The following is a 23,722-nucleotide window of genomic DNA, read 5'->3' on the forward strand; positions in this document are numbered from 1 at the left end:
TGGCGGTCCGTGCGCTTTTGCCCTGTGCTTCCCGAGCGACGCCGTCAGTCTGTGCTCCTGAGCGCTGGAGGAAACCGCATCCCAGCCGCCGTCCCCGCCGTGGGTGTCGCAGCTGTTGACCGGGTCTTCCAGAAGAAACCCTCGCTGCCAGTCCCCACTGCCGTCCCTAGGACCGGATGTGGGAGTGCCAGGCAGGTGTGGACCCTCATTCCGCGCCCGTCTAGACTCCCGTTCCCCATCACGCAGATGGCACCTCGCGCACACTTCCTACTCGACCTTTTTGGGATGTGACTGTCTACTTAATGTGTTTAACTAGAGGGAAGCTCTCAGGTGGGCTGGGATCCCACCCTGCAGGGTGTTGTTAAACCTTGTCCTCATGCAGAAAGTGGATGGTGGTAGACAGCTGCCGGGGAGGGGGCTCTAGCATCTGGGGAGGGACCTGTGCAGGCTGCAGTAGCAAGATTCCCTGCCGGTCGTCGTGGGGGCTGGTTCTCCTGCACTGCCCCGCCCCCCGGCTTTACATAGCAGAACCCTCTAAAAGCCATTCCTTAGGCTTCAAAGATGAGATCTGACCTCCCACGTAGCCCCCCCCCCCCACCGCCGGCACCCTGAGAAAACATCCAGCGTGTCCAGTGGGCATCACGGGTCAGAGGTGGAGTGCCCACGCCTGCCTGGATGTGCCAGGAGTCCAGTTTGGGGCAGGTCACGGTTATTTGGAGACATTTGTGGCAAGTGGCTTTGTCGATAATTCCTCAAGACTCTCCCTCTCCCAGCCTTCAAAAAAGAAATTCTGTTGAAGTTTCCCTAAAGTGGTTATTTTCCAAAACGCCGGGCTGATGCTGCTGCAAAAGCCGGCTTGCTCTGCGGGGCTGGTGATTCTGCCTCACTGAGTCCTGGCCTGCAGGGGACACCGCCCCCCACCCCGCCGTGTTCCCCCCTCTCTGCTCCTCCCCCCCCAGCACCCCTAGCCTAATGGCAATGCTTCGCCTCCTCCTGACAGAAGCAGAGCTGGCTGCAGGCCCCCAGCAGAAAGCCCTTTCCAGAAGTCTCCCAGCCCTGGAGCCCTCCTGGAGGCCTTGTTCCCCAGCTAATTAGAGCCTTCTCCTTAAGCAGTACTTTAGTCTTTGGTGTCATTCATTCTCACAGTGATAATGGACTTGGATAAGAGGTCACAGCTTCTCCCACATCCTGCTCTCCTTGGGGTTGAGGGTGGGGGAGGGACGGGCACAGCCCCCCTTCCGCCAGCTCCCGCCTGCCTGTCACCCTGTCACGGGGGAGCCAGGGAGCCGGGGACTGGCCGCCAGGCTGAGCAGCTGTGATATCTTCACCCAGATCACAGGGCCAGAGCCCGACTCCCCAAAGCGGGCCCTGCTCCCCACATTCGGGCCTCTGCCGCCTGCCGCACCTCTGGCGAGTGTCATTAGCATTAACGTGATAAAATGGCGCAGTGTAAATGTTAATAAGGTCTGATGCCTCTGCTGCTTCCGAAGTGGCAGATTGGAAATGGTCCCATCATCATAACTCCAACCAGCAGCTTTTAATTCTCTGCTCCCCGAGCATCCAATTTGGCAGGAAATCCTAACCTTCCCTCAGCCCCCAGCCCAGCTCTGCTGTGCCAGCTTTTACCCCCATTTTCTTTTGCACAGAGGGTTCAGATTTCCCCCAGACTGGTTTTCTAAGACAGAGCTTGATTTCTTTTTTTTTTCTTAATTTCTTTTCCCAGTTCTCCAAAGGGAAAGAGAACTGAGCCCCACACTCATCTCCCAGTTTTCCTGGCTGTGGCCCGTTCTCTTCTTGGTCCAGGACGTTCCTCTGAGAGATTTGCCCTGGAAGCCACTGGCTCCGGCTCTCCAGGTTTTCCCTTCTCTTTAAGTTATAAACATTGCTGATTAACGACATCCTGATGACTTCTTTCCTCTGAAGCCTTCAGAACAGTGTTGTCTCCACAGCGCTGTGTTGTCAGGGCCCCTGTGTCCCGTCCTCCCCAGTCCTTTCTTTCCAGTAAACTCTGGGGGCCTGAGGCACACCTGGGCTTCCTTTCAGATCTTCATCTCCCTGTCGTCTCACACTGAATTGGTTTTCGTGCCCGGCTGTGTGCCTGGTCCAGGAACCCTCAGCGTTTGTTGAAGAGAAGTAGCCGACAATGTCCCTGGGTTGTCGCCTGGGGCTTGCCCAGAAGGTAGTCTCTGCACTTGATCTTAGCCAAAAGGCCGAGAAGCGATGCAGAAGGTAGTCTCTGGACAGGAGGCATGAGGAACGGCTGACGGCAGGGCTCTGGATTTCTGTTGCACCCAGGGGAATGCACCACGTGATGCTGTTTGCCACCAGGGAGCCTCGTGGGTCCAGGTGCCCACCGCGGGCAGAGGCTGCGTGGGTGGCGTGTCCTTCCCACACGTGCACCCAGCCCCTGCACCCCCTCATGCTAGTTTTTGTCATTACAGGCTGTCTTCACTCTCCTCCTTGGACCCTTCACCTTCTTTGACGTCCAGAAGACCAAGTACCTGCAGATCCTGACCTCCCTGATGAGATGGGTTGGTGAGTGAGAAACGTCTCGAGTCTGTCCTTTCTCCCCTTGCCCTTCCCTTAACCCGTTCCGAGCGTGTGTGAGCCCTCGCGGCATAGCTGGAACGTGGCAGGGGTTCCTTGGGCCCTGCCCACCTTTTCAGTAGTGTGGAAATACAGTACCGACTTCAGGATCACATAGTGGGGACAGAGCCAGAGCTAAGCCCAGCCTTTTTCACACACCCACGCGCGCCGCTGTCCCCCAACCCCCCGCCCCCCGCCACCAAAACCCACAGGCTGGGCCAAGGCTCCTACACTCCCGGGTCTGTCCCTGCTCCCTCAGGCCACAAGAGCGGCACTGCTCTGCCTTCTCATGGGTGCACCGTGTGGCAGTCAAAAACCCAGTGGGCTGGGGCAGCCACCTCCGCATTCCTGGCCAGCAGGGCCTGAAAAGACACCTTATCCGTGATGCCTTTTGACTGATGCCCTGCTGAACAAGAGCACCACTGTCCCCAGGGGTAGTTTGGGGGTCTCCACCCACTCAAGCAGGTTTGTGGTTGGGAGCTCATTCATTCCGCCGCACCATTCTGGAAGGTCCACGCTGCTGAGCCCCTTAGACCCAGGACCAGAGGGTGTGGGGTCCCTGCAGCCCCTGTTGGTGGGCACATGCTCCAGGATCATTTGTATTCCTGTTTTGGGCTAAAAGCATAGAACACTGTTGCTGTTGTGATGGAGAGGCCTGGCAGAGTGAGTCTGCCCACCTCCAGCACCTCACCTGCCCAGGCACAGAGGTCCCCGAGGACCCCGGGGTCGGGTCCCCTCCCTCCCGACTCTCTTCTCTACTTCCTCTGCCACTGCCTCTGCTCCCTCACCCAGCATCAGGACTCAGGGTGCACCTTGTTTCTCATGCCATGCCAGCACTCGATTAGATCGTGACGAGCACAGAGCAGCTTCTGATAACAGTGATTTTTGGCAATTCTGGCGCATCCGATCTTCTGGTTCCACCTACTCTACTCGGGATTACAGGATCCCAGCGTGAGGAGCCACCGCGTCATAGGGGTCTTGGTATCTCCGTGGGAAGGGACCACGGCAGGCATCCAGCACAGGCCCCTGCTCCCCCAAGGGCAGGCTCCACGAGCGTGCACATGGAGTGACCTCTTGCCCAGGAGCTCGTGGTGAGGAAGGCCCCTGCTCCACTCTGAAGGGATGGTGGTCAGCACTGGGAAGTCCTGCCTTGAGCCCAGTGCAGCAGCCTGTAACTTCTTTCCACCTCGGTCTTTCCTTGCAAGGAATTGAGAGCAGGACTGATCACTGCTGTGTGAACTTTGAGGCCTTTGTAACATGATAAACCTGTCTTTCATCACCCAGCCAAGTGCAGGGAGCAGGAGGGCACTTCTCCAATCCCTGGATGGGGCGGGCTTCCTTACCTACCCCGCTCAGCCGGTCCAGTCCTATACGCACCTGTGCAGTGCTGTTTGCAAATGTTATTCACACATCTCAAAGCCCTGGGTTAAAGTAACAAGACCACCTGGGGGAAAATGAGAACTCATTACTTAGAACATGAGGATCGCACTGGCCCCAAGGGTATGGTGCTAGAATTGAGCCCTTTTGGGTGCCAGGAGGGCTTCCCAAAGTTGGGATCAGCCGGGATCACAGCCACTGCTTTCCACCCTTCTTCTTACAAGTCTGCTTCTAGGAAGTAGGTGAAAGCCCCAGTGACCTGCAGAAGGAAAAGTTCTCTCAGTAAAGCAGTACTCAGAGGAAAGTATTCCTCCTCTCTTCCTGGCCCTCCTCTGCTCCCTACAGGCAGGTCCCAAGGTCCTGAAAGTCTTGCCCCTCCCCCACTTAGGATTGGCTGTCCTTGACCTGCTGCATCAACAACCATGGGGGAGGGTAGAGGCAGGGCAGAGAGAGGTGGAAGGACTCCTCGCTTTAGCCACCATGATGGATCCCCGTGTCAGCCCACAAGAGAGCTACCCAGATAGTGACAGTTCATAGCTTCCGAAACACCCCTGAGCCTATTGAGCGTGACCAAGTCCTTCCTGCGTCTGGTGAGCAATGCATTCATCAAAAGGAAGGAGATGGTCAAGAGCGGGAGGAGGAGGCTGACAGGAAATAAAGAGTGATTGTCTGTGTGCAGGATATGAGACATCCCCCAGACCTGAGACCTGGCCCGCGCTCGGCTCCCACCTGCAGAGAAAGCACTGAGTTTCTGTTGCCAGCAGGGCCCCCGGGACCTCAAAACCCTCTCAGAGCAGCCCTTCCTCCTTCCATGCTGCTGTTGGAGCCCTCTCCTCCCCAGAACCAGGTTCACAGAGTGCAATCAGTGGCTCAGATTGCTTTAGAACACTGCTCTGTTCACCTCCCCACCCACCCCACCCACCATGGCAGGCTGTCCTGCCCCCTCGTGACACCGTTTTGCAGAGCAAGGTGGTGGTCGCCCTGGGCGGGGGCAGGGGGGGATGGGGCGGCGGTGGGGGGAGGAGTGCTTGTCAGCAGAGAGGGCCTGCGGGAGAGACCGGCATGTGAAGGTCCTCCACACTCGCGTGTCTGCATGGTGACATTGTTGTCAATGCAAGTCATTTGTCTCTTCTCTCCCTTCGATCCAAGAGATAATCAGATGGCACTGGCCTCTCCACAGACCTGTGCTCGAGCGCTCCGGGAGACTGCGCAGACAGTCCTTTTACTTCCTGAGAGCGTCAGACCCCTGCGCTTAGAAAGCAAACCTCTGTGTGACATAGAACCCTCTGAAGTGAAAGAATTGCCCAGTTAGGTCAACTCTAAATTGTAGCCAAGCCTAGGTTTTGATTCCCAGCTGGGGGCGTGGGAGCCACTGGGGCCCTTTCCTCCGTGGATCTGGTGGGAGGCGTTTCCTTCGTCATGGCCCCGGGCACCCACACAGCATCAGGAGCCAAGGCAGGGGACAGAATCCCAGGGAGCTGCCCAGGACCAGCAGACAGGCAGCCTCTACTGCGGGGAGGGGCGGGTTCTGCCCACTGAGCATTTGCAAGGGTGTCTCTCCTCTGGGCCAGGCTCACCCCAGGTGATTTTTCTAGCATTCTAACAGCACCAAACCCCCATTTGTCCCCTCAAGTCTGCGTCAAGTTTCAGTTTGCAATGAACTCCTTTACATCTTGCTTCTGAGAAGCAGCTGTGCGGCCGTGTCCCCCCATGACCCTCCCTCCTTTCCCACACTCCCGCACACCCTGCCCCTTCCCTCTCCCCAGATTAGGGCCCAGACGGTCCAAGAGAGCCGAGCGGGAGCGCAGGGTGGCAATAAGCCGACTTGGGTTCTAGGAAGACAAAAGGGAAGAATGAGCACCAAAGGGACCGGAAAATCATAAATAAATGTGCTGAGCCGGAAACTTTCTTGAGCTTAATTAGGAATTTGTTCTGCCATCTGTTGAAATGAGGCTGGGGAAGACTGCAGGAGCCCCGCCCCGAGCAGGGCCCCCAGAGCTCAGGACCGGCTGAGAAGCCTATAGGCTGGTTCCTCGAGGCCTTCCTCCACACTGTCCTCCAGTTCATCAGCCCCGGACGCCTCTCGTGCCGCCAGAAAAGGGCTTAAAGGGTTGGATGGCCTTTGCAAGTAGCCACTTGTCCAGGAAAATGTCACAGCATATATGACAAGTGCCAGCGTTGATTCATCTCTTTTGCTCCCCAAATAAATTCTGGGGAGACCAGGCTGGTCAGTTTGGGAGACCTGGGTCACAAGTGCCTCTGAAGGTCTCCAGTTGCCATCTGGCAGGTGAAACTGTTCAGGCCTCCACGGACTTCCTGACCCCCCTTTGCTGTCCAGTCACCTGCCCCAGGGCTGCGGCTTCAGATCAGTGGCAGTCTCGGGAGCCCAGGGCTTCAGCTCTGGCCCCTCGTCCCATTGTTCCCTTCCACTTGGTCCCGGGGTGCACCAACAGCCCAGGCCTGCTTCAGCCAGCCTCCTGGTCTGGCCATGGCCAAGGCAGGGCTCGGCCGTGAAGATAACATGGGACCTGGGATCGTGTGGAAAGGGCTGTTAGCACAGTGCCTGGCCCTGGGTCAGCATTCATGTATTAGCCACAGTGTGCAGGCCTGCTGTCATCAACTGTGGTGGCCCTGAGATCAGGGACATGGCCCCAGCCACCTCCAGAATGAGCTGTGGCTCTGGCGGTGAGATCTTGAAGCATTGCCATTTGGCTCTGTCAGCCCTCCCCCCACCCACCCCAGCGCCGGTCCCCCGTGCACCCCAGCAGCCCCACCAGCCTTCACCCTCACCGCCTTCAAGGAAGCTTGAGCCCGAGAAAAAGGAGCAGCAGGCACATCTCACAGAATGGCCCGGGGCATCCTCTTTAGGTCCTGGCTCTCATTCTGCCAGGGGTCAGTAGCCCGGGGACACTTGGCAGAGATACAGCCGGAAGTGCTGTCCCACAGACCCAGGAGCTGGGGCCACAGAGTCTGAGCCCTAAGCCACTAAGCAAATGATTAGACTGTCCCCACCTGGGACGCCTGGCAGGGAGCTCTTCAGCTGGAGGGGCCGAGGCAGCATCATTACTTTAACCCCCATTACCAGCTTCCGCCGCGGGTGCCTCCCAGTTGGGGACACACACAGCTGGCTCAGCCTGGGGTGCCCCATTTGGTGTTATTAAAAACCCGATTCTTTCTAATAAAGCACAACAGCCCTCCTCGGTCTGGGCTGGCGAGGACCCACAGGGCTCCTTCCTCTGATTGTGTATTCAGAACAGCGCCGTGCGTATTGCGCCCGTCTCTGTGCTCCCCTCAAAGTGGGTCAGGCGCCAGCCTCTCCGAGCGTCTGTGGGCAAACTCAAACCTCACGAAGCTCCTCAGCCCAGCGTTCCCTGCCTCCCCCCAGCAGGTGCCCCAGATTTGTCTTCAGACCGAGCCAGCAGGGAGAGGTGGGACTCAGCGGTGGTGGCCCAAGAAGCAGAAGGTCCCCAGGAGGAGACCGTCACCGGGGAACATAAGGGCTCTGCTTTCAACCTGTCCCCCAGATTATCTGTGGCCGCTCGGCTGACCCCCCTGCAGATCCATGACTGATTCAGCTGAGTGTCTGTTGGTGGGACTGCCCTGATCTGTCACCGCCGGCAGCCAGGGGTCTTCTCTGCCTGGGCCATCTGTTCCCCACATCCTGTTTGCTCAACATGCCAGCTTGGTGTGTGAATTCCTCCACAGCCGCTCACTGCTGTCCCCCGACTAGTGCTGCTCAAAGGTGCAGGAGGGACCCCCTCCCAAAATGAAGGCAGCGTATCGGCCCCCTTTGAGCAGCCGGCCAGCTTCGGCCTTCGGCAGCGTCTCGTGCTGCTGTTGGCCTTTGCTCCCTGCCTACCCTCTCTGGGCCACTGTCCAGGGCTTTCCTGGGCCATCAAGTATGTGGCTTCCCCTTGTGCCTCAGCCAGTGGAGGGAGTCCAGGAAAACTTTCTGTATGTGTTTCATTTTGGTCTTCATCCTCAGTTTTCTAAAAGTTCTCTCTGCAAACGCCGAGGTCAGTTTCAAGGAAAGGAAGCTGGAGTTTCTGTCTTACTGCTCTCGGGGCAGGGTGGGCACCCAGTGAAAGTTTGCTGGAAAGCCAGCCCCACACCACCAAATCACCCCTTTCATTAACAGGACTGACCCAAGAGCCCTGCTGGGCCCTGAGCAAAGGCCACCACATGCGTCCCCCCCCTCCCCCACTCCTGTGGGCAGCCTTTCCTGCCAACAGCTCTGCTCTGCTTGTGGCTGAGATGCGCACTGACTGGGCCATCGGCCGAACCCAGGAGGTCGCAGGCCAGCTGCCTGGACACTGGCAAGGGGAGGGAGGTAAGGCCCAGCTTGTGATGAGCAAGGTGAGGTCTCTGACCAATGACAGCGGCTGCAGGTGTGTGACTGCTCAGAACTGGGCTTCACACAGGCCAGAGTGAACCTCAGGCATGCGTCACAGGCAGCCCTAGGTGTCTCAGAGCTAGTGGGGCCCCTGGATTTACATCCAGACCCAGGGAACCACACGCCCTGTGGGCGCACGGCCTCTCCTAGTTTTCTCCGTGCTCTTTTTCTCCATTCTGGTTTGTCTGTGCATCTAGCTGCTGGTGAGGAGACGCCTTGGTCGGCTCAGGCTGCCATAGCCCAATACCACAGGCTGGGAGGCCTGAACAGTAGAGATTTATTTTCTTGGTTCTGGGGGCTAGAAACCCAAGATCAAGGGGCTGGCAGAGTTGGTTTATGGTGAGACCTCTCTTCTGGCGTGTAGACGGCCACCTTCTTACTGTTCCTCGTGGAGGCTTCTCTCTGTGGGTAGGGAGAGAGCTCTGGCATCTCTTGCGCCTCTTAGAAGAATGCTGGTCCCGTCAGATGAGAGCCCACCCTTATGACCCCATTTAACCTTTGTTACCTCCTTAGAGGCCCCATCTCCAAGCTATCTCCTTGGGGGTCAGGGCTTCCACATAGCAGTTGGAGGGGGAGATAATTTCAGGCCACAATAAGAGGAGAGGACTGAACGGCCTTCAGGAAAGGTGACAGTGCCGAAGTTTTATGTTTGCAATCTCAGAAGGAGATTAGTCGGCTAGTAGCCAGAGGCCCCATGGTCTCGCTGTCCCAGCCATTACGAACTGAGCTTGCTCTGACAACGTAAGGATGAAAAATTGAGACGCTTGTCTCCCGGCCGCCACTTGCTGTGCTGGGAGGGTGTGGAAAGGGGAAGGATGGAAAGGCCAGAACTCTTGATTTCGTACTTGAGACCTGATAGCTTTAGAGACTCAAATGCCTGCCCTTTGCCCAGGGACCCCTCCTTATGGCACACTTGGAAAGAGGGACTGACCCTGCTCTGAGTTCTTTGTGGTAAATAATTCCGCCACAGAGTAGAGCCTCAGTCCTGTAAGTTAGTCACCCAGGCGTCCTCTTCTGCTTCCGTGATGATGATGATGACAGTGACCATGAGGACAACAGAGCTGGAGTCCCCCAGAGGGCACAGGGGCTGGCTCAGCATGGGAACATAGATCAGCTCTGAATTCCCTCTCTTCGGTGGAAACACAGATGACTCTGTGTGAGTTACTGCAGGCAAGGCCAGTAATCACAGAATGTCTTGTGACCTAAGATAAAATCTGACCCAGGCCCTAGACGTTTGTGGACAAGCACATCCGTGCAAGCAGCTTCTCATTTTTCCCCAAGGGAACCCCTCCCAGCCAGAGACCAGTATGTCCTGTTTCCTCAGGCGTGAAAGGAGCCCCACCCAGACCCACAGCCTGTGCTCAGGTGGGAGGGTGACGACCAAGGAAGGATGGACTGGTGCAAGCTGCCCAAATCCAAACATCATTCCTTGCAGTCTTGGCCCCTGGTGGAGAGAGCACGCACCCAGAGTCCCCACAGGTGACAGAGTGGTGGGGACAGCTTGGCCTTGTTTGGCCTCCTGTGGAGCAAGAGGGAGCCGCTTGGTTCACAGAGCAGGTGTGAGCAGCCCAGGTCTGATGCCCCTGCCAGAGACGCCCAGAATAGGGGATGTTCCTGGAAGAGTTATGACTGGCCCAGCAAGGGGGAGCGTCACTAGTATGATCCCAGCCCCTGCTTGTAGCAAAAGGAGAATCATGTGAGAACTGGGGATCGACAGGTTCCTGCCTGCCCAGGACCAGGGTTATCAGGATGGGAGATACGGTTTCTACAATGATAAAAGTGACTTCTGTGTTCCTGAGAGATGTCTTGGGCCAGGCTTTGTTGCACCATCCTACACTGTCCCCCATGATTCTGCCATGATCACCTCCATTTTTTTTTAATGTTTATTTTTGAGAGAGAGAGAGAGAGAACATGAGCAGGGAAGGGGCAGAGAGAGAGGGAGACACAGAATTGGAAGCAGGCTCCAGGCCCTGAGCTGTCAGCACAGAGCCTGACGTGGGGCTCCAACTCATAAACCATGAGATCATGACCTGAGCTGAAGTCCAGTGCTTAACTGAGCCACCCAGTTGCCCCTAAAATTTTTATTTGTTTTTGAGAGAGAGAGAGAAAAAAAAAAAAAAAAGCATGAGTAGGGGAAGGGCAGAGAGAGAGAGGGAGACACAGGATTCAGAGCAGGCTCCAGGGTCCAAGCTGTCAGCACAGAGCCTGATGCAGGGCTCCAACCCATGAACCGTGAGATCATGACCTGAACCAAAGTAGGAGGCTCAACCGACTGAGCCACCCAGGTGCCCGTGGTCACCTCTGTTTTCAAAGGTGGTAAAATGGAAGCAGCGGGAGGTGACAAGATCACCCAAGATGACACAGTTCAGCGCGGAACCCAGTGTAACTTGAGAAGCTGAGCTTGTTTCGAGGACGAGCAGCAGCTTCCCTCCCCCACTGGTGGTCTCCAGGGCATTTGAGCTTCTAGAGGTGAGCTCCACTCACACCCCCAGCCCTGTGGGTCTCAGGAACCTGCAGAACAGAACAGCTCTCCATTCCCAGTTGGTCCTGTTACTTAAGGAACAAATGCCCAGTCACCTGCTCCTGCTTTTAGGGCCCAGAAACTGCTCTGTCTTTCGCTGTTCTCAGCGCAGGCTGGTGTTACCCCATCAACTCCTCCCTGCCCTCCTGAGTCTCCGGAGGCCCAGGCCAACCTCTGACCAGCCTAACGAGAGACACATCTGTGCCCCAGCATCCTCCGAGGGCAGCACCATGGTGAAGGAGGAAGCTGGTGCCAGATCCTCCCCGGATCCAGCTCTGATGATGGGCACAGCACGGCCATTCATTATCATTAGCCCTGGCATGTTGATTCTCTGCTTGGAGAAGAGAGTGCCGTCCTCCTGACAGCTGCCTTGATGGATAGCCTCCGCCTCGCCTGTGTCAGAGCTAGAGCCACTCAGGGAGCTCAGAGCAGCAAGGTATTTGGGACAGCACAGCCTCGGGACTTCTGGGGCCAGGTCCAGAGGTCAGAGACTCAAAGAGCAGCTCTCCAGGAAGCACCCTGCCAAAGCAAGGCAGGATACAGCAGCTGACTGCGGAAGGGCCTGGGTGCCTGTAGCACCACTGTGGGGAGAGTCCTGGGGGAGGGATAGGGGGCTCCTGGGAGAATTCTGCCCTGCCCTCCCCCAGGCAAGGAGAGCCCTGCCCCGTGTTCCCCAATTCCAGTGGTGCCAGGGCAGGTGGTCCAGCTCATGCCAGTGCTACACAGACTCCGGCATTCTGTAAGGAAAGTGGAGCCCTTCCCAGGCCTCACCCACGCTCCAAGAGCAGTGAGGGGGAGCCTCACCATGGCCCAGAGGCTGGGTCTTACCCAGGGATGGGTTTTGATGCATGGAGGACAAAGCTGGCTAATGACCATTCTGATTTCTGCCCCTACCCAGAGCCCCAAGAGAAGTAAACTACAGTTGCTGGTTGGATTCTCAGGAAGTATGCATCAGAGCCCTGGGTCCCAACCTCAGACCCCTGCTTGTCCCCACCTCTGTCCCAAGAGCAAGTCAGCTCTGGCTCCCGGGAGACCTGGACCCATCTATGGCTTCATACAACCAATGAGGCCCAGGGCGAGCGGCCCAAGAGAGGTTGCAGACTCAGGAGCTGGGGAGCCAGGGGAGGCTGAGCACTGCTTTCATCTCTCACTCCTCCCCTTGTAAATTGGGACCATCTTTGCCCCTTGGCAGGAGCTCAGAAAGGTGTTGGCCCACCTGTCCTACTCTCTGAAAGGAGACTGGCTTGAGGCTAGACAGACAGCCGTGAGGCCCTGCAGCTCCTGGCCCGAGCTTATCAGGCTCTTGCTGGCAAAAGAGAGGAGGGGCAGGAGGCTGCCTCTGGAAAGCAGTGTTTCTCTTCGGACCCCTTTGAGAGCCGAGTCAGTGCCTGGGTAAACGTTGTAAGAGGGCACCTGCTTAAGTCACCAATGTCCCTGTGATGGGATGCTGACATTGTCATGTGGGGCATTCATGGTATAAATTCATGAACCTGGCCTCCTCAGAAAGGGAAGGGAGGTGTCTTCTCTAAGCCATCTGCGCAGGGCTCCCAAGGACCGGACGTGTGGGAAGGGGACCAGGCTGTGGCTCAGGGCGAATGGATGTGGTGAGGCCGGCACGGGAACCCCGAGCAGCTGCCAGAATGTGATTAGCCCACCTCTCCTGGCTACGTCAGCGGGAGCCTAGAAACAAACGCTCCCTGGGGCCCTGCCTCTGGCCCCTCTCCACCTCCTGCTGCAAGGGACTGTGACAGCCAGAATTGGGGCCTGGGGCCTGGTCTCCCCCTGTTACCCCGGGTGGTCTTGTGCCCAGGTGCGCTCGGACAGGGATCTCATCACCTCCCCTGCAGCTGATGTGGCCGTTAGCCAATTCTTTCTTCTGTTGTAATTTGTCTCTGCAACTCGTAGCTGTTGGTTCCTCTGGGCCGTAGGCTCCAGGACAGGGGTGGCATTTACTCCGTGCGCTGTCCCCAGGTGCCCAGAAGAGCGCCGACACACGTGAGCACTCGGAACAGCTTTGTCGAATGGGTGGATGGGTGGGTGGTCCCAGCTGAGCCAGGAGTTACTCAGAACAAGCGCAAGTTTCTCACGTTGGCTGTTACTTCCACTGTTTAAAGAGAAGGCTCATGTCCTGTCTCACCACCACGCAGCTGCACCTTCCAAGGCCGACAGCCACTCCTCATGTGACCTGTGTCAGGCCCTCACCTCCTTCCCTGCCACAGAATCCTCCCCGGCAGCTCACTGCCTCTCCTCTCCCCTCGGAGTGTGAGTTCCAGTGCCAGTGCAGGCGGATGTGGATTATGACCCACGTCCGGTCACGTGGGCTCTCCGAGCGTGGCCTGTGAGGGTCAGAGAGAAGCCAAGCCATCCCTGCCCTCTGGGACTGCAGGCCCTGGTCAGCAAGATGTCGGAGAGCTCTCAGCGTTCTGTCCTCTGCCCATCCACACCTCCCACACGGCCTCGGCCAGGTGGGCGCAAGTGTCTGTGGCAGTGGCCGGCCGAGTCTCGGGCGTCGACGTGTACGCTCAGAACTCTGCTCTCTGTCATGCTTCCTGACAGAGTCTGTCGCTCATAGACTGTCACCCTCATTTCATCTTGATTTATTAACAGGCCTAATGGGTTTGGGGAGCAGCTGTCTCCTAGGGATGGGACCATCAATCTAGGAGATGGCTGTGGAGCTCTGCTCCTCCAGCAGCCTTGGGAGGGAGGAGCCAGGGATGGGGGGGTGTGGTCACAAGGGCAGAGGCCAGATAGCCAGATGGGTGCCTCCAGTCCTGGGCCCCTTGAGCTCAGAGCCACCCACACCAGGCTCTCCTGCTTCCTTCCTGCCCCTTCCCTCTCTGTCCCTCCATCACAACATGAAGTCTGGGGCATCACTCGTTTCTTTTGAACTTGCCAACTTGGAGACCAGGCCAGACCATTTGCCCTTCCCTCTCCACTCCTGAGGACATAGCCCAGCACCTACCCTGTGTCCTCACAGGGATTGGGGTGGGGGGCGCCGAAACTCCCTGGTGGCTCCCACTTCCACTGCCTCTTCCTAAGCTTTGCCGGGGCTCGTCCGCCCAGAGCCGGCCCCCACTGTGTTCCAAGCCCAGGCTCTGTTCCTGGGGCGTCTGCTCCGGGGCATCGTGTGCCCTTCCTCCAGAGAGCTTCTCAGCTCTGAGCGGTGTGCTCATCACATGCTGCTCCGATGAATGGCCCTCTTCCCCCTGACTGGAGCCTGCGTGTCCCGAGAGCAGGGTGGGGCCTGGCACCCAGCAGACGCTTGGTCAGGATCCAGGGGGCGAATGAAGCCCCCCCCCCCTGGCTTTCCCGTGCTGGCAAGTCACATAGCTGTGTGAACATCCAACAGAGCAGTGCCGGTGTGGCCAATGGGTGTGGGGCTCACCCAGGGTGGCCCCCAGGTGAGACTGTCCCCTCCAGGGCCTTATCCAGGAGCTAAAGCCCCACGATGTGGCCACTTTTTAATTTTCCCGGAATTGCCTCCCAAGAGCCTCTTGTGTCTTTGTTCCTGGATAGGACCCAGCATCTAGCCCCTGGAGGTAGATCTGATTTTTGGAAATAGACTTGAGTAAGGCAGCAAGGTGGGGTGACCGCATGGTGATGCAAACCTAATTACAGCTAGAAGATTGTAAGATAAATTTTCTTATCTCCCACAGCCATGCCTTTGTAACCATCCTGAAAGTTCTAGAAAATGCCCTATGCCGTCATTGACGTAAAGACCCAGCCCCGAGACAGTGACTCCAGACTGTCAGTAGCTGTACTGTCGGGGCGGAGGCTGCCCACGAATTCATGTGCTTTAAAAACTCCCGTCTCTTGCCTTTGGGGAACCTCCAGAAATATGTGTATTCGCAGGAAGGACAACACCTTCCCGCCGTCAGGGCTGTCCCGACCGCTCACCCTGGAACCAGCAAGCCTGCCTGTCCTACACCTTGCCGGAGATGTAGCGTTGAGGACGAAGGGGGCAGAGAGGCACTACCAGCATCCAGGGCTGGAGGCAGCAGTGACTGGGAGTTGCCAGCCCTCTTCCTCCTCCCCCACCGCGCCCAGGGCTCCGAGCCCGAGCCACAGGGCCAGCTTCTCCACTAGCCTGTTTCCAAGCTAGTCACACCAGGTGACGAGGTGACACCTGAAATGGTGGTGACAGAGCAGGTTTTGAATCTTGCCTTACAGCGGCTGACCCCGGGGCGCAACCTATGGCCGAACCGCCTGCTGCAGCCTCTTTTTTTTTTTTTTTTTTTAATTTTATTTAAATCCAAGTTAGTTAACATAGAGCGGAATAATGATTTCAGGAGTAGGATGTAGTGATTCATCACTTACATGTAACACCCAGTGCTCATCCCAACGAGTGACCTTAATGCCCGTCTTCCATTTAGCCCATCCCCCACCCAACACCCCTCCAGCAACCCTGTTTGTTCTCTGTATTTAAGAGTCTCCTCCGTTTTGTCCCCCTCCCTGTTTTTCCCTTATTTTTCCTTCCCTTCCCCTGTGTTCGTCTTTTTTGTTTCTTAAATTCCACATATGAGTGAAATCATATTTATCTTTCTCTGACTGATTTCGCTTAGCATAATACACTCTAGTTCCATCCATGTTGTTTCAAACGGCAAGATTTCATTCTTTTTGATCACCGACTAATATTCCACAATGTATACACCACATCTTCTTTATCCATTCACCAGTCGATGAGCATTTGGGTTGCTTCCATAGTTTGGAATAGCTAATCACCAGGCGGCCCCAGGCCCCCACCCCCACCCCAGCCCCAGACTGCCAAGCTTTGTGTTGTAACCCTTTCTGGCACCAGATAGACTCCCTGGCACACAGGGGCCTCCGCCTCCACCCTGCCCCAGCGCACTTCTGTGCTGTGGTTCTTCCACACGGATCTCTGCCCTACACACCCCTCCTGCACTCACCTCCAGAGATCGGATGAGCCAGGCTGGCAGGGTTCTGGGCTGCCCTGTAGCCCCTCCCCACCCTCCAGAGGGTTAATCCAGAGGCAGTTCTCCAGGCTAAGACCCCACAGGAGGGGCTGGGTCGCCATTTTCGCCTTGACCGACCAGAGCACGGAAGGAAGAGGGGCCATGTCTCTGAGCAGCGAGAGTTGTGGGGCACTCAGAGTCAGGAGCGGCCAGAGCGGGCTGAAGAGGAAACAAATCATCTTCTTTATTGGCAATTTGCACAGGCCTCTTCCTTCCCCTCCCCCCCCCCCCCCCCGCCACCACCCACCCTGGCTGCTGTCCCTGGTGTCAGACATTTCTGATTAAAAGTGATAGATGACGTTTCTGTCCATTGCTCTCCCAAGTGTCATTGTGGGAAGACACTGGTCCGGCTTTCTGTGAGTCCCAGGAGAAAGGCCACTTCCTTCCAGGGAGCCAGGGAGTGGGATGTGGCCTGAGGGGATGGCAGGGAGGGACCCTGTGCCTGTGATGGGCTGGGGAGGAGAGTTGCATGTCTGGGAACCGGCCTCTTTCAGCCCGCTGTCCCTTTCCCTGCTCTCCTGTGTGGCCCAATGAGAGACATAACTATCCTGGGGGACAGGCTAGAGAGGCCATCAGGTCTGGTCTGAATAGACACACGGGTTAGGGGACACCAGTGGTGCCTGTGTGTGTCGATGGCTAACAGTGAGGGTTCTGGGCAATCTGGATAGCAGATGCAGGAAGCCAGAGACACAGAGGGGCACCAGCCGGATGTAGAAGTGTGTCTGCCTTCAGGAGCTTGCGTACTGGAGCCCCAGCCGATGAGCCCGGCTCCGGGTATAAGACCTTAGGAGGGCTGTTGTAAAAGGCTGCCGGGTGAGGCCAGTCGGGGCCCTGTTTGCTCTGAACAGATGGTCCTAGGCCCCCTTCTGTCCTATAGGTAACCTGGGTCAGAGGTACTCCCTTGTCCCCTACCTCTGCCACCAGGCCCAGGACCGCAGAGCCGTGTGCCATTTGCCTCCTGCCTTGACGCCAGCAGCTCAGAGGGCTCAGCTCTTCCCAGCCTTGGTCTTGGTGCCATCTCCCCCCCACCTCCTGCCTGGTGTAGACCCCTGGGTGCCCACCTCTGTGCAGAACTACCAGCGTACTTTCCCACTCCCCACCCCCTCAGATGCAGGTGCCCGTGGCCCAGGAGGACTCCCCCTCCCAGATTTTCTGTGCCCCTTCCCCCCCACCAGCCCCTACTCCCCATGCATACATTCTCTAAGCCAAGGGAGGGAGTGTGAGCACAAGTTCCGACCTAGGCCTGCTCCAAGAGAAGCCCCCTAAGGGAGCTGGGCAGTGCCTGGGCGGGCACATGCTGACCGCCCCACGCAGCCCCCTCTCATGCCCAGGCCCCCCAAGAGATCCATTCCCTTATTCTCTGGGGAGGGGTAGCGTGGTCTGCAGCCACGGCTGACCTGCCCCACAACACGGTCATCAGGGTCACGTGAACTCCGGGATTCCCCTGGCGCTCTGGTCCCTGGGCAGGTGCCACCAAACCGACTACTCCCCAGGGAAGGGCCGGTTCCCGCTCAGCTGGCCGACTGCCCTCTTGTTTTTCAGCTTTTGCCATCATGATCGTGCTGGCCCTGGTCCGCATCGGGAACGGGCACAGAGAGGGGCACCCGCCCCTGGCTGACTTCTCCGGGATCCGGAACCTGTTTGGGGTGTGCGTCTACTCCTTCATGTGCCAGCACTCGCTGCCATCCCTTGTCACACCAGTGTCTTCCAAGCGCCACCTCACACGCCTGGTCTTCCTGGACTACGTGCTGATCCTCGCCTTCTACGGCCTTCTCTGCTTCACCGCCATCTTCTGCTTCCGCGGCGACAGCCTCATGGACATGTACACCCTCAACTTCGCGCGCTGCGATGTCGTGAGCCTGGCTGCTGTGCGCTTCTTCCTGGGCCTTTTCCCTGTCTTCACCATCAGCACCAACTTCCCCATCATCGCCGTGACCCTCCGTAACAACTGGAAAACACTTTTCCACCGTGACGGGGGCACGTACCCCTGGGTGGTGGACCGCGTGGTGTTCCCCACCATCACCCTGCTGCCCCCGGTGCTGGTGGCCTTCTGCACCCACGACCTGGAGTCCCTGGTGGGCATCACGGGGGCCTACGCAGGCACAGGCATCCAGTACGTCATCCCCGCCTTCCTGGTGTACCACAGCCGCAAGGACACCCAGCTGGCCCTGGGCTACGGGACCATCAACAAGCACAGGTCCCCTTTCCGCCACGCCTTCTGGGTGGGCTTTGTGCTGCTCTGGGCTTTCTCCTGCTTCTTCTTTGTCACTGCCAACATCGTCCTCAGTGAGACCAAGGTCTGATGGCAAAATGTGCCCGGTGACGAGAGAGGCGGGGGCTCCACTCTGGCCCCATCACTCACCTTCCCGCCTGCAGAGCCAAGAGCTAGTTCCTTCCCAGGGTTGCATGGGGCAGGCGAGGCCAGACTTGGCGGAGGGCACCCTCCACGTCTCCTGCTAGGGGTCTTATCTCCACCCAGGATCCCACGCAGTCCGCGCCTCGCTTCACTCGCCAGGGCGGCCTGTCTCCCAGGCCCCCTGCCTGGGGCTGCCCCTGGCCAGCCTAGCTGCACAACCTGGGCACACAGCCGTCCCAGTTCCAGGACTGGTTACTGCTTTACTTGCCAGGAGCGGGCTCCTCCCACCGCACAGTAGGGACACAGTGCTGGCCCTCCCATTATTTATACCAGAGGCCACATCCCGTCCTCCTCTGTCCTGCCCCTCCTGCATCCTCGTCTGGGAAAACTCCACTCGTAGCTGCTGCCTTTTTGGGGCAAATCCCAGGCCCTAACTCTCCTCCCCACCAGGACTGCCAGTGACAGGCAGGTCCCACCTTCCCCTCAGGCCTGGAGTGGCCAGGTGCCACTCCACTCCCCAGAGAAGGCCTGGCCAGCCTCGATGACAACAGGAAGTGCTGATAGGCACCAGGGTCCCTTGACTGTGGCTCTGAGGGCCCTTGCTGTGGGTGCCAGCACCTGGCTGAGCTCCTGAACCAGGGGTGACTCAGGAGCATCAGGCAGGAGCAGTCCTTCCTCGGGGCACAGCCACCTGGCAGCCAGTTTAAAGCCCAGAGCCTGTGACCCCTCAAAGGGATTCTCTGCTCTCCTGACTGCCCCACTGGGGCCCTCAGGGTCTCCTGCAGTACAGGGGGACGGTGCATAAGGACCACTAAAGGGAGCTACCCCCACCCACCATCACGGTGGCTTGGGGGCACCCTGGGCATGTAGCGGTGAGCAGGCTGTGCCTCCCACCCTGTCAGAGGTCAGGTCTGCGAAGCAAGAGCAGGCTTGGCTGTCCCTGCTCCCACTCCAGCACTAAATGTGGCTCACGTGGCTCCCTTTTGAGCCAGGCTCTGGGTGCTCTGTTCATACTCTCTGTGACCTTTGGGTGCTGTGGAGTGAGATGGGGCATCAGCCACCGTTCTCATGGAAGGAGGGGTGGCTTCCTGGCCACCTCACCAGCTCTTCCGTGGTCCCCTCCCTATCACAGGCATGCGTGTACCTGCTGGGCCAGCCCTTCTCGGAAACACAGGTGACTAGCGAACTCTGCATTTTCAATGTGCCTTCCGCTTCAGGACCTGGGGGTCCTTCCTGACCCTCCCTGGCGTGCCCCCAACCCTGGGCCTGGCCCCACCTGTCCTGGAGCCCAAAGCAGCTTGACCTGGAGCTGCCTCTCTGGGGTGGGGTCTCAAGCCCCCACCCCATCCCCCTTTTGATTTTAGTGCCTTGCTCAGCTCTCGTTAGGGGATCTCCGCAGCCTTCCCTGCATGGCGCAGTGTTCGTACCTTGGTCGGAGCGACACCACCGGGTGTCCTGGGGCCCTTGGTGGTCTCCGAAGGAGAGGGAGGAGGACCTGGGGAGTCCACAGGCAGTGCTATCCCCGCCCCAGCCCCTGGCTGCCCCAGCCTGTGAGAACCCCTGGTCGTGATTGGCCATGGTCTGCTTTCTCACTGCTGCCACACATCTCGCAGCTGGTCCCCAAACATTGTGATTTTCCATCCATGTGGAAAATAGACGACCCTTCCCCATGTACCATTGTGGCTTCTTCCCAGGAGGCCCCACCCCCGGTGGGCAGAGCAGGGAGGGCCCCTGGGTGATGGACACCCATGGCTTGGGCTGATCTGCAGCTGCCCAGCTGTTTGCTGAAAACTCAAAACATCGGTCCTTACCCTTCTCCATTTACACTCCCTCTTGCTTAAGGACAAAGCAAATTAAATCATCCTGCTGCCCCAGGCTCCAAACCAAATTCTGGACGCAAATTTATTAGCATCATAAAGCCCAGGTTGATTAATGTGGCAATCTGGAGCCACACAGCAGTGCAGTCTGGTGGCTGCGTTCCCCTACTCCGAGCTGGGCAGCCCCAGGCCCGGAGGGGCGGAATCAGCCCTAGCTGGCCGCATCCCTGACGGTAACCCAGGGCGCTCACCACTGCCACTGTCTGGGATCCTTTACAGCTCCGTGTTCACCTGCTGGAGGTCAGATGGGGTCGTCTTCCTCTCTACTGCTGATAGCCAGGGGGCTTCGGGCAAGGGGGAGAAGGCCCAACAGCCAGACAGAACCCCGATGATGCTTGTTCACCACGTGCGTCAGGCACACTTGGCTGCAAGTGCTTACGTCAGTGTGGTGAGGGGGGCGAGCTGGCTCCTGATTTCCATTTTACAGATGGGCCCCCGAGGTCACTGGTGGGGAGGGCAGAAAAGGATGCCGGCCCAGCCTGACCTGGGTACAGATGTCTCCGTGGAGGAGGACATAAACCCGCCAGCCTCCACCTAACGCCTTTCACCCGGACTGACCCCGAGGCCAGGCCAAGGTGGGAGACTGTGTTCCCTCATGCCATTTTGCCAGGGGCTCCTGCCTGTTCCCTCACCTGAGGCCAGCGAGGCGGCTGCGGGCTTATAGATGGGGCAGATGGCAGGTGACAGGCTGGGAGGCACTGCTGAGTGGTGGAAGGTGGGCAGCGGGCACCTTGCCAGGCCCTTAGCTACACAGCTGTTCTCACCACACGGGGCCGGGAGCAGCCTCGGCAATAGAAACTAGAGTCAGAGTGGTGGGGGGGGATGGGGGCCGCTCCCCACCTCATGAGAAACCAGTCCTGGGGGAGGGGCCTGGCACAGGGCCATGTGACTGAGGGCAGGTGTAAGGCCGTGACCACGCCTGTCACAGGGGCGGATTCCTGGGCAGGGCTGACACCCGGTTGGCTCTGCTAAGGGCCACTGAAAAGCTGGGTCTCCTGAAACAGATCCACTGTGGGAGAGGTTCTCAGTCCCTCCTCCCCAGGGCTGGGGCTCACGGTGGTGTCAGTTGGAGAAAAGGAGAAATGATAGCTTCTCAGTGCCTGGCATGTGCCAGGCACAGTGCTAGGTGCTTTCTGTGTGGACCTTGGCATAATCTGGGTATTGAGACCATGGACCAAGAAGGCAGAACTGCCCCATGCAGGCAGCGAGCCTCCTACTCTTCCTCGTCATTTGTAGCACAGGGACAATAGTACCTGCGCCACTGACCAGTTGTGGGAACTTAAGTAGTGAGCTCAGTGCCTCGCACAGAAGTGCTCAATAAAGCTACTCTGTACTGGTGCCTGGCTCCCTTGTCACTGCCAGCCATAACCACACTCGTAGCCACAGGCCCCAGACTCACTGAAGACCCTGGTTTGGGTCCCCAGGCACCTGGTTGGTTTCATAGCCACCTGATGAATTGTAGCAACTGCCTGCTACAATTCAGAAACAAGAAACTGGTCTGAATGCTTCAGGGTCCGGAGGGCTTTGGGAGAGAAAGTGGTCTCTGGCTCCAGGGAGCCTAAGGACACTTTCAAAGAGCCAAACCCAGGCCCTGCTGGAGACTTCTGGAGCTGGGACTAAAGCCCAGGTATCCTGACCAAGGCCATCATACCCACCTCCTGCTAAGCTCTTTGCTCCCTGCCCGCTCACGGGCCCCAGGAGAGAGGTAGTGTGGACAACGAGCCTCTCAGTAAAGCCCGGCGAGGAGACAGCCATGCAGCAGCAGAGAGATAGGAGTTCCTCCTACTGAGACAGGTGACCGAGGGCCCCCCTCTTGTTCCCACCAAAGAAGCCAGCATCCGGGTGCCTGGCGTCTGGGTGGACTCAGCTCGCTCTCTGCTACACAGTCAAGACTTTGTTTATGATGATTAATCATCTATGGCCTTGCGACACAGCTCCCTCCTCCCCCTGCCAGGCTTTCTGCCCTCTTCTCGATAGTGCAGGGCCCTTGGTCCTCTGTGGAGGCACAGAGGGCATCATGGCTCTGAGCCAGAGGCTGGGGAGCCAGGCCAAGCAAGGTCTGAACCCACAGTAGGCATCTTCCCTGCCTCCACTTCTTGTGGGGCCCACTTCTCCCCAGAAGACATTCCTAGAGAAAGAATGAGGCAGCCTAGAGCCTGGCTCCAGGAGCAGGATGGGCCCCTCCTTGGAGCCAGTCAGCAACAGGCTCAGCTCCATGTTTGGCTTTTAATTATCTTTCCAGTTCTTGGTTATTAATGATCTTGGGCAGTGAGCGGAGAGCAGCCTGGATCTCAAGACTCCTCCTGGCTTACCTGCTGCAGCCCTTCACCCAGAGCTGCACTCAGATTCAGGGAGCGGGAGGGGTCAGGTCCAGGGGGAGCTGGTAGGTCCAGGGGCTTAACTCTCTCACCACCGATGGCTGCATTCAAGGTCAAACTCCCCTCCAAGGCCTCGAGCACTCACCTAGACCCACATTTACCACCTGTGTCTGAGGTCCACCCTCCCCACTGCAATTCTGGACCTGGATCCATGAAGTCCATAGGGCAGAGGACATGAACTTGACTAATGGACTAGGGCCTCCCATTCTTGGCATAGTCCAGCTCTCCAGACACAAATGGAGGGTTTTTAGAAATTTCCCCCCACTCTAGCATCTCAGCTGCTCTCGTGCCTAAAACCAAACAAAAAACTTCCAGTTTTCATGACTCCACCCCCAGTAGTGGAGTGTTTGGAGACTGGAAAGGAGACCCAGCTTCCTGGGATCCAGCAAGGATGTATGGGAAAGGACATGGGGGCAGCGGCTGCACGTGCTGTTGGCATTCAGCATTGCCCTCCCCGACCTCCTCCCTGTTACATGGAGGTAATTTCTGCCCTGCCTCACCCAACTTGTCAAGGACAGCAAGGCCTCAGGCTTTACATGTTCACAGTTGGAAAAGGTCTGACGGCACCAATCACACTTACTGTGTTTGTGGAATGAATGGAAGAATGAGTGCTTACTGTACAGAGTCATTGTGGGGCTACATGTTCACCACTGATGTGAAAGCATTTGGAAATTGTAAAAAAGAGCCATCTTTCTAGATGGTCCAGGACTGATGACATGTGACAGAGAAAGGAGGTGGGGCTGGGAGCCCAGAGGGAGGGTGAAGGACTGACACATCCAGAAGATTCTCTGACCATCTCTCCCCCCCCCCCCCCAGGGGTCCCAGCACCAGCAAGGCTGAGCTGTGTCTGACCTCGGAAGCCACCTGTGCCAAGCTTCCAGAGCCAGCAGGCAGTTCGGAGCCCTGCACATCCCCCACGGAGAGAATACAGCCAGCCAGGGCCCAGGAGAGCCCAACAGGCTGCCCACAGCAGACTTCCCTCTGCCATTCCCACTATGACACCGTCAGGCTTCCAGGTGGGCCCCTGGCAAAGCAGGACACCCACAGCCCCTGGCATGAGCCTCTCTTTTCAAGGAGATTGAAGGATGAACTCCATCCGTCACCACCAGAGCCCCCATGCTGAGCACATTTGTCACACCCAGCACCAGGGTGGGTTGGAGCCACTGAATACCAAGCGGCTTCTGCTGCCCAGATACTCCCCCACAGGGAGCTGCCCACCTTCTCTAGGCGGACACCCCGCTGGGATACCCCCAAGGTGCTT

The 23,722-nt window shown here is 57.8% G+C and overlaps 1 protein-coding gene across 2 annotated transcripts in view; it reads left to right on the forward strand.

The window, feature by feature from the left end:
* Positions 1-21,414, forward strand: part of TMEM104 (transmembrane protein 104) — a 58,819-nt gene extending 37,405 nt beyond the window's left edge. For both annotated transcript variants that reach the window (XM_007091234.3, XM_015541656.2), the window contains exons 8-9: positions 2,442-2,535; positions 17,393-21,414. In XM_007091234.3, the coding sequence (XP_007091296.2) occupies positions 2,442-2,535; positions 17,393-18,153 (855 nt within the window). In that variant the 3' untranslated portion in view covers positions 18,154-21,414. The remainder of the gene's footprint in view (positions 1-2,441; positions 2,536-17,392) is intronic.
* The last annotated feature ends 2,308 nt before the right edge of the window (positions 21,415-23,722 follow it).

The sequence above is a fragment of the Panthera tigris genome, chromosome E1 (genome assembly GCF_018350195.1).
Source record: "Panthera tigris isolate Pti1 chromosome E1, P.tigris_Pti1_mat1.1, whole genome shotgun sequence".
Lineage (NCBI taxonomy): Eukaryota > Metazoa > Chordata > Mammalia > Carnivora > Felidae > Panthera > Panthera tigris.